The 10,924-nt window shown below is 43.6% G+C and overlaps 1 protein-coding gene across 1 annotated transcript in view; it reads left to right on the top strand.

Annotated features, from left to right (window-relative positions):
- Nucleotides 1-3,432: 3,432 nt before the first annotated feature.
- Nucleotides 3,433-10,924, top strand: part of PPIL4 (peptidylprolyl isomerase like 4) — a 29,881-nt gene continuing 22,389 nt past the window's right edge. Inside the window, exons 1-4 of the mRNA XM_073671398.1 lie at nucleotides 3,433-3,587; nucleotides 5,647-5,714; nucleotides 7,062-7,126; nucleotides 8,286-8,403. Coding sequence (XP_073527499.1) covers nucleotides 3,518-3,587; nucleotides 5,647-5,714; nucleotides 7,062-7,126; nucleotides 8,286-8,403 — 321 coding nt within the window. The 5' untranslated portion in view covers nucleotides 3,433-3,517. The remainder of the gene's footprint in view (nucleotides 3,588-5,646; nucleotides 5,715-7,061; nucleotides 7,127-8,285; nucleotides 8,404-10,924) is intronic.

The raw sequence follows: 10,924 nt of genomic DNA, 5'->3' as shown, positions 1-10,924 counted from the left end.
ATCTTCGTAAACACCCGGGGTACTGAAGAGATGCCGAATGGCAGTACATTGTACTGATAGTGAACTGTCATATTGTCCCTGAGGACTGCAAACCGCAGGAACTTCCTGTGGGATGGATGAATTGGCACATGGTAGTACGCATCTTTTAAATCTATGGTCGCCATGACGAAGTCTTTCCCTATTAGGGGAATAGTTGATTTTATAGACTCCATCTTGAATCGTCTGTATTCACCAATCCCAAATTCAGAAGGTTTTTTAGGACGACGAATAGGAGTTCTTGAGCCCCCCGAGAAGGAAAGGGACGTGACCCTCAGGATCTGAGGGGGCGACTCTCGAATTCCAAAAGACCCTCCTCGATGGTATTGAGGATCCATTGGCAGGAAGATATTGCCCGCAACTGGGGAAAGAAACTCGAGAAAGCCCCCCTACACGGACCAAGTCATTGCCTGTCCGGCTGCTGGAGTTGTTGCTGGGGTACAAAGATGTTGCGGCCCTTGCCGCCTTTAGGATAGCTCCAGCGCCCAGATTTTCCCTTTCCTCTATACTGTGAGGGGTGACTTTGGGAAGGCCGAAAGGAACGTTTCTTAGCCTGTTTCTGTTCGGGAAGGGTTTTCTTCCTGTCCGAGGCCTTTTCCAGGATTTCATCCAGGGCTGGGCCAAATACATATTTTCCTTGGAATGAAACACAGCTTAACCTTAGAGGTGACGTCCCCACTCCATGTTTTGAGCTATAGTGCACGGCGAGCAGTATTGGACAGGACAGCTGCTCTGGCCGCGATCCGGACTGACTCAGCCGAGGTGTCCGCTAAGAAACCTGTGGCTTTTTGAAGGAGAGTGATGGAGTCAAGCAGGTCTGCCCTGGACGTGCCCTGAGACAGATGTTCCTCCAGTTGGGTCAGCCATTTGAAGAGGGATCTAGCCACACAAGTCGAGGAAATATTGATTTTGAGAGAGGCAGAGGAGGTTCCCCATGATTTTTTAAGGACGCTTTCCATTTTGCAGTCCAATGGATCCTTTAATTGGGACGAGTCCTCAAAGGGAAGTGAGGTTTTCCTTACTACCCTAGCCACCTGGATGTCCACCTTAGGGACTTTCCACTCAAATCCTTCACCCTCTAGCGGAAATCTATGTTTTAATTCCGAAGGGGTGGTGAGACGATTTTCCGGGGATTCCCATTCCTGTGGGATGAGATCTCTAATTACCTCATGGACTGGAAAACCAGTCTGCTATTTTGATTTAAGGCCCCTAAACATTTCGTCCTGAACAGAACAGGGAACTTCCACTTCCTACAGCCCCATAGTGGCTCTAACTGCATCCAGTAGTTCCTCTAAGTTGTCCGAGGAAAAATAATATCTACCGGTTTCTACTTTTTTGGCAGGCCCTATGGATGCCAATTCCTCAAAATCATCAGAGGCTGAGCTACAAGCGTTCATAGAGACCACATCTGAATCTGTTGAATTTTTCTCTTCTTAGGGGGAGAGGGCCTGGAGGAGGAATAGACAGTCGGGGCAGCAAAGGAAGCTTGGACCTCCTGTCTAACAACCTGGACCTCCTGTTTAATGAGTGATCTGAGCTCCTCGATCAGTGAGGGGTTTTCTTCTCTAATTATTTTATCCGTACAGGGCTGACGCAACTTCTTATAGGATGAGGTCAGTTGTTTTTGTACAGATGCCACATTTACGGGGCTGGTCTTTATCCTTCTTAGAAGCGGGGGCCTTGTCTTCCTAAGAAAGGGGAAGAGAAGGGAACCCATGTGACTAGGAGGAGAGATCTAGTGTCATCTATAAAAGGAGGCTGAGATAACCCCATAGTGACCACCCAGGTACTACTCACTGTAGCCGAGGGCATGCTGGGCTCTGCAGATGCAGGGATACTGGACCTGTCACCTTCCATGGTGGGAATAGCCTTACCTTTTGGTGTCTTCAGGCGGGTTTTAAATAAAAAAAACGTGCCTCCCAGCAAGGGACTTCAGTCCCCTCCCCTTTCCGGTCACTTAAGGGCCAATCCAGGGTTGGTATGCACCTTGAAGGTCCTGGATCAAACATTCAGCGTCCCACGTGGAACGCCCTGACCGGAGCGATGGGACCCGCAGTGAAGTCACCTGGCGAGCACGCCCAAACCGCCTGTTGGCTCCCGAGCGCCCCACCACACATCCCAGCGCGCGCGGGGATGCCCCTGCGTGCGGCGACGTCCGCGCTCCCCAAGCCGTCAGGAAAGAGGAGATGCCGGAGAGCAGGAGCGGCCTCCAGCATGAACGATCCCCCGGCTTGCTTGCTTTACCCTCTGTGGGGCGCAGGAAGCCAGGATTGTCTCAAAAGGGAGCAGCATGGAGGGAGGAGGTAGCACCCCGACCGACCACTGCCCGGCAAATACGGGTAAAAATACAGCGCTGCCCTGCCAGCCTGACAGCACTGCAGGATCTCTCCATGCCCCAAGGGGGACAGGAAAACACTGGGGATTGACGGTGGGGGGGGTTTAAACTCTCAATGTTCCTGTCCCCCAATAGGGCATGGACAACATTCTCCAATGTCGTGGAAGGCATATTGAGAAAAAATGTTTGTACAACAGATCAGCTGTTTGGGGCACAGAGAACGGTAAGTGGCCAAAAAAGGACGGGATACACCAAGACACTGCTGGGACCTAATAAATTGGTTACATAAGCGATTATCATGTTTTTTATTTACTTTTTTTTTTATTTAAATGCTGATGAGGAAAGAAATTGTTAGCGAGATCTGAATGATCTAGTGTGAGTCTACTGTTGAGAACTTGCTGCAGATAGTTTCCCCAACAAATTGCAATGTGTGAACATACTCCGAGTTTTAGAAATATAGAAATGAAAATTCAATCCATAGTTCCCAGTTTTATTAAAACACATATATAAATAAGTTATTAAGTCTTGACATATTTATCTGAAGTGCCATTATCTTATTTGTTTATAACAAAAAACGAGAAAGCCCCCCTCAACATGATCCCCCTTTCCTGTGCAAGCCCCCCTCAACATGATCCCCTTTCCTGTGCAAGCCCCCCTCAACATGACCCCCTCTCCTGTGCAAACCCCCTCAACATGACCATTTCCCTTAGTGATGGTTTGCAAGGTCTGTCCCTGTGCAAGCCCACAACTAGCAGCCCCGTGCATGCAGCTTCAGAACGACATGGAACCCCAAGTAGTCACATGATGCACTTTTATGCTCCCAAAATACAATTACACTTAGTTTTATATGCAAAAAATTAAAAGCCACAATTTCCATCTCCACAGCTCCAGCATGCCGGACCTCAGTCCACGCAGGATCGTGTGTACTGTACACAGCCTCATCACAGCGCTGCGCTGAGCTCTGGTATCAGATCTGACTTGGTCCTGGACTGAGGATGCCCCGCGCCTTCCAGTGACGTCATTCCTAAAAAAAAAAAAAAAAAAACAACTCGAATCTAGACGGTACCCTGAAGGAAGCCCCGCCCCTTCCGGTGACGCAATCGACTGAAAAAATCAACTCCATTCTAGACGCTACCCTTGTTTATCATGGCTGTCCTCCTGGAGACCACCCTGGGGGATATCGTCATAGACCTGTACGCAGAGGAGAGGCCGCGAGGTAGATATGTGGGAGCTGCGCTCACACCCCTGATCCGCCATTACTCCGCAGAAGTAGTAATACTGAGGTGAAGTGGATCATAGACAGCCGGCTGCATTATGAACGGAGTATTTCCAGCTAGTCCTCCCCTGTCATGGACATAGCTCATGGATATGGCCACTAATAAAGAGCCCTGGTGGCCAGCTCTTCCTAGCCTGCCTGCAGGGGGCGCTGGGCTCTGCCACTGACTGCAGCTGTCAGGTGGAGCAGGGAGCTGGTACAAGACATGATAAATGTGCGGCCATCTGCAGGGGCTGTGCAGCTCTGGGGGTCTTATCCAGGCTTAATCCCCTAAGGACCAGGCCGTTTTTCAGTTCTCCTCCCCCTTCTTCCAAGAGCCATAACTTCTTTATTTTTCCATCCACATATCTCTATTACAGCTTGCTTTTGAATGACGCCATGCATTTTATCATGTGATATACTGTAACATGGGAAAATATGCAAGTGGCGAAATAGCAAAAAAGCAAACAAAAAAAACAAACAAAATTCCAGTTATTTTTTACAATGATCATGTTATGGTAAAATTGACAAGGCAGTATAATTCTCCAGGTCAGTATGAGTACACAGATACCAAACATGCAGAGTTCTTGTTTTATTTAAGTGGTGGGAAAAATTAAAAAAAGTGTAAACAACCCCCCCCCCCCCCCAAAAAAAAAAAAAAATCAACTTTTTGCTTGTGACTTCACATCATGGGAGCACCGATGGGTGCATAGAACGGCGCTCTGGAAGTGTCTAAGTGTTCATAGATTGACAGGTTAACAGCAGAGCTCCATCACTAGGCTTTTCGAGACAGGTGATTGCTGATTATCACAACCATCATCTGCCAGCAAAGATGCGGGCTCAGCTTGCGAGCCTCATCAAAATCACTGAGACGGCATATGATGTACCCTGTATGGCACATGTCATTAAGAGGTTAAAATATTTTTTCCAATTGGGGTTCTTTAAGAATTTATCACTGCTTGTTAACGATCCTTTCCAGGGCCGGGAGGATTCCCCACCTCCTGTCTTCAGTATAATAGTACTCGCCTCCCCTGCACGTCACTGTATCCTGTGCAGTTGCGGCACTGTAATCCTGCGCCTTGAACTCCCTTCACGATCCTCCCTTCTATGGGAGAAAGTCTCCATGACTCACCGGTGCCTGCGCAGAATATCACAGAATACACTAGTCTGTGGGGTTATAGGGTTGGGTTTCATGTCAGCCTTGTATTGGCGGCTGACGTGAAGCCCAGGTTAGTAATGGAGGCCGTCTATAAGATGCCCCCTTTACTAACCGCGTGGTAAAGTTTTTGAAATAAAAACACGGCCAGAATAAAATCTTTTATTTTAAATAAAATTGCACACAGTTTTAATCTTTTGTTTAGTAGTAAAACACACCGTATACGCGCCTAACTCCTAATCCGCTGAAGCCATTGTCACCTGTAAGAAACAAAAAATAAAAAAGCACAACCATAATCCTCACCTGTCCGCCATGATGACATAATCCTGAGTGTCCCACAAAGATCTAGGTCACTTCTACAGCAGTCATACCAGCAATCACTGGAGTGACTGTTGTAGAGAACAGCACTGTATACACTGACAGGAGTGCATCCACTCCTGTTCAGGACAGAAGAGATAAAGTTTTCCAACCCTACCATCATTATCAGCTCACTGATGTATTAAAGGGTTATCACAAGCTCGGCACTGCTTTGTTGTTTCCATAACTCCAATTTACTCCTATGGAAGTTACCTAAAAACAACCCACTTGACTGTTCCCACAGTTTCCACCACTTGTGGCCTGCACATAGACAGGTATTCCTGCCTTGGCCATGAATGCAGACATTCTGCAGTTTATGTACTGTAATACATAGAGGATGTAGAAACCAAGCAGGCCTTCATTTTTAATGAAGCTCTATTACAAAAAATACTATAAGCCAAAATATACATGCATTTGAATAAAAAAAAAAAATGCTTTATACTAGTTTCTCAAGTGAATGGACCTGTATTTATTGGATTTGTGATGTCTTTTCATTTTCTTTTGTAGCTTGCTTGAATTTCCTGAAGCTCTGCAAGATAAAATACTACAACTACTGTCTCATCCACAATGTGCAAGTCAGTATTTGTACGAGTGATTTTGTGTATTTTGAGAACATTTACTGAGGTACATTTAATAGCACTGACAAATGTAAGATCTAGCCCCCCCATATGTAACTTGAGTAGTGTGTGCCACGTTGCCCGAGATGGCTACTGAACTACAGCATATTGTAGCCACTCTAGGCAACCACAACATTCTTAAAATATGACTGATCATTTATTTACATCAGGGGTGGGGAACTGTTTTTCTGATGAGGGCCATTTAGATATTTATACCATTCTTCGGGGGCCGTACAAATCACGTGCTAACTCCACAAAGTACATCCTGACGATGGCACTGATGTCAGGACGTAATCTGTCATTGCACGCCCCTCAGCATTCAGTAGTGAACATTGCGTGCGCGTGCTCAGAGCAAGAAGAAATTAAAGGGCTGGCGGCTGGCAAAATACAGCTTCTGGCCCAAGGACTATGAGCCCGGGGGCCGGATAAAAGGACATTGAAGGCCGTAAACAGCCCGGGGGCCTGAGATTCCCCATCTCTGATTTACATACTGGATGACAAACTGGTGACTAATTCTTTATATAAGGATCGATTTAAATGTTTTGTTAACGGAGTGATGCAGGTCTAAAAATGCTGAATCATTGGAATTTGACCATGTAAGGTTAGGAGTGCTTTTTAGAGGGTTGTCTGCTACTAGATTATGACGAGCTATTCTTAGTAATCAGTGTCAGATTTATGGGGGTCCAACATTCAGAACCCCCAACCCATCATAGTATAGCTTCTTAGATTGTATAGTAGATAATGCAGCTTAGCTCCTATTCTCTTCACTTCGGAACTTGGCCTGTTTTTGCTTATGACTACTAATGCAAAATACTGATCAGATCTGCATTTTATATCTAGGAAAACAGCTTCCATTTCCTGGCATTGTCGACCAGTCAGACATTTAGGACTTTGTAAATCCCAAGTACATGCTATGAAACAGAAGCTGCTTTTCTAGATACAATTTGTTGATTTGATCAGTATTTTGCATTAGTATTCATAAGCAAAAACAAGGAAAAGATCCTAAACAGAAGGGAAATAAAACTAAATAATTTATATTTCTATCATCCACTCCTGATCTTGGCTTTAAAGTATTCATACATACTGGCCCATCTGCAGTGTGTGCATGAGGCTTTCACTTCTATGATTGAGCATTTGTAACACATGGTCATAGTTGAGAGAGTGCTGGTAATGCAGTGATATTCAGCTACAAACACAAAAGAGCGCTCCACATAACATGTTGCATCTGGGATAGAATTGCCCAGTGCCATTGGGGCTTTGACATACTACTGTATGATATTCAATCTGATGTCTTTTCCTCCTTAGAGAGATTTTATCATACAAACTGGTGACCCTTTGGGGACTGGCAGAGGAGGCGAGTCCATCTTTAGGTATGCACTTAATTTTTATTGATAAACTTGTATATGCTTTATACTACTAAAATATAGAATCGCATTATAAACCTGTAGATTTAAAAAAAAAAAAATCTCCTTTTCAATCTTTCTTTGTATGTGTATAGTCTACCTAGCTTTCCTCTTAGGCCACGGCCCACTATCGGTATTCAGTTAGTATTTTTTCTCAGGAGTGGGAGCCAAAACCAGGTGAGAAACAAAGGTATTATAGAAACAAGTCACCAATTCTGCATTTATCACCCACTCCTGGTTTTTGCTCCCACTCCTGAGAAAAAATACTGACCGAATACTGATAGTGGGGCTGTGGCCTTAGGTTGTATACTATGGGCCCAATCTATCATTTGCTTTTTGTTTGTTTTTTTTTTGTTCCTTTTTAAAGCAAAAATTTGCATGTTTTTCTCAAAAAAAATCTATTTTTTTTTTTTTTTTTTTAAATTTGTGTGCAATTTTAATTCTAAACAATCCCCCCCCTCCATGAACTGGTAGGTTGTGAGTGGTTGTCTCATCAGTATTTTGCACCTGTGTTGCCGCCATCTTTATTATATGGGTTTGCTACATCCTAATTGTGCATTACTTATGAAACCTGGGCAGGTAAACACTGCTGCTTTTTCTTGTTGTTAATACTTGAATTTTTTGGGGAATTCTTATTCCTCAGCTTTGCTTTTAATTTTTGCTAAAATGTCCAGAAAATGAACAAAAAATATAGACGTACATAAAAGGGATTGGATTATATATATTTCTATATTATATATAGAAATTTAAGACTAAAGTTACAGTAGCACGTCCGACAGGAAACATTTTGGCAGTAGTGTTGTGCTTCTGATTAAGCATTTGTGTAAAGATGTTGTGACTATTTTAAGTTGCAATTGATGAATCGGTTGACAGCATCTAGAAATCCCAAACCCTGTCCACAATGGCAAATATGAAATTAAAAAAAAACAATTCGAACACATAAAATAGACTTAAGAAAGGAGCAAGTAAAAGCAGAATAAGATGTAAATGCAAAACTAGACAAAAAAGGCACAATAATGAATCGGTCTCCTAGAGTATTTGCTTTTTGTCTAGGATTGTTGTGGTGTCCTACATTAGTGTGGGGAGTTATTTTTCTTACTATCTGACTGCTTGCTTATTATTTCAGTAAGTTGTATGGAGACCAGGCGTGTTATTTTGAACCTGAAAAAGTGCCAAGAATAAAACACAAGAAGCTGGGAACATTGTCAATGGTGAACAATGGCAATGATCAGCATGGATCACAGGTAAGAAGGGAGATCCATTGTAACTGAGCTTCATTAAACCAACTGTCTGAAAATGCAGAAGATATAGAATTTAGTATAACTCGAACACTCTGGAACATTTCTGCGAGAAACAACCTGGCTGCAATCGTGCAACCAGGCTCTGATTTATGCTGCCTGTGGTTTGGGCAGCTTGAATCGACTGACATGTCCCCTTTAATGTAATTGACCATAAGGATGGATTTGATTGAAGTAGACGTACTCGTGTCCAAGTCTGACGTTCTGAGAATACTGGTACATTTCAATTTTTTATAACAATAAAGACAAGAGAAAAAGAGAATTTTCACTTACCTGCACTTGTGGTTTATGTAAGACCCAAAGCAGATTCTCCCCCTTTGTAATGGTATTTGCTCTTGTTTTAGCATTTTAGCATAGCTGCAAAATAGGTCAGTGTGAACATTGCCTTAAGCCTTGTTCCCACACACATTATGGAGCCATATACTTTCTATTTAGAATAGGTCTCAAAAATGCAGGAAATGTTTTTTTCTCTAGAGTAGGGCTGCTCAACCTTTTTTTGGATTAAGGCTATGTGCCCACGATGCAGAAATGCTCTGGATTTTTTCCTGAGCGTTTCTGCATCTCCCTGGCAGAAAAAACACATGTGGATTGTACATGCGGATTGTACATGCTTTTTTCCTGCCAGGGACATGCGGATGTGAAGCGTTCTTCACATGCATTTCCGCATGCGGGTGTCAAGCGATTTTAGCATCACTTGGAAAGTGCTTGACAATTAGGTCACACTATATAAATCCATGCAAACGGGATGGATTTATATAGTGTGTCCCAAGAGAATGGTTAAAAATAAAAAAATAAACCTATACTTACCTTCCGATGACCTGCGCTGTCTTGCTGTGCTGTCTTGCTGCGCTCCTGTGCTGGCTGCCGGCAGATCGCGGTACGCTGTACTGAAAGACCTGCCGTCACATGACTGCGACGTCAGCGCAGGTCCTTCAGTCCTGCGCGATCTGTCGGCAAGCGAAGACAAGGAGACCGGGGGCCGTCGGAAGGTGAATATAATCTTTTTATTTTTTATTCTTTTTTTTACAGCTTTTAATGGTACCTGGGTGTGGAGGAGAGTCTCCTGTCCTCCACGCCCGGGTACCATCCGCACATTAGAACGCACCAATTATGTAAGTACAGATGCAGTCTTGCGGAATTGGCGCATTTTAATGCAAGTCAATGGCGGCGAAAACGCAGCGCTTCCGCAAAATTAATGGGCATGCTGCGGAAAAATCCGCAGCATGGGCATTGAAAGTGCGAAATTGCATTGGAAACCATGGGGCACAGATTACCAAGCGTTTCCCAGGCGTTTACGCTGCGGAAATTCCGCAGCGTAAACGCTTGAAAAACGCATCGTGGGCACACAGCCTAAGGGCCACATTGTCATGTTGAATGACTTCCATGGACCACAGTAAAACTTAAAGGGAATATGTCAGTAGCTCCAACCTTCCTAAGCCGTCTACATGGGCATGTTGATTATCATAAGAAATTTTCGGCACACTACAAGCAGTAATGCTTCAAAAAGGTAATTTTATTTCTCAAACCAGATGAGTACGACGTTTCGGCCTTGTATGGCCTTTGCAAGTGTTATCTGCATAATGTTGATGCAAAACAGTCAAATATAATATATATGCGCGTGCACAAAAAATGACAGAAATGAACAGAACAAAAGTATATACAATTAGCAATAGGAGCAAGAAGGTAATTCCAGAAAGCTTGAATTGATGCCATGGATAATATATATGGAGGTATCACAAATGAGTAGGCAAGGTAGATCAAAATATACTGCAATGTCAGATACATCATATACAATGTTGTACCTATGCTATAAATGGTTTAGTTGTTTTAAAGTTGAAATAAGTCACATGTCTATTGTGTTCAACCTATAACCTAACACGTTGATTCAGAGGAAGGCTAAAAACCTCATGAGGCAGATGTTAATTATCCCTTTTTAGGGGAAAAATTCCTTACCGACTCCACATACGGCAATCAGATTAGTTGCCTGCATCAACAGCCCATCACAGAATCTAGTGCCCATAACCTGCAATATTATATTTCTCAAGAAAGTCATCCAGGCCTCCTTGCACTTTTGTAGTGAATCAATCATTATTATATCGTAGCAGAGAGTCCATAATCTCACTGCAATTGTTCAGGAGATGTAGATTCACTTCCAGGACTCCTACATGCCTGGAGAATGAGGTGCTCTTCTTCACCAATCAATACTCTATAGAGGAGGAGAACCTGCACACATAGCACTCTCTCCAATGAAGACTATGGGCCTGATTAGTTAAGACTGTCATTGTGTATGCCATTCTTAATGATACACATGCAGGAGTAAGATGTGATTAATTCATTAAGAGGCGCACACCACTTAATGATTTAGACCAGTGATGAGCGAGCATGCTCGTTACTTGAGATTTACGAGCATGCTCTGGTGTTTTCTGAGTATCTTCAGCGTGCTTGGGTGTTATGTGTGAGTCACTCC

The sequence above is a fragment of the Phyllobates terribilis genome, unplaced genomic scaffold (assembly GCF_046119375.1).
Source record: "Phyllobates terribilis strain yellow unplaced genomic scaffold, ASM4611937v1 Scaffold_3__8_contigs__length_932513732, whole genome shotgun sequence".
Lineage (NCBI taxonomy): Eukaryota > Metazoa > Chordata > Amphibia > Anura > Dendrobatidae > Phyllobates > Phyllobates terribilis.
This window is presented reverse-complemented; position numbering and strand designations above follow the sequence as displayed.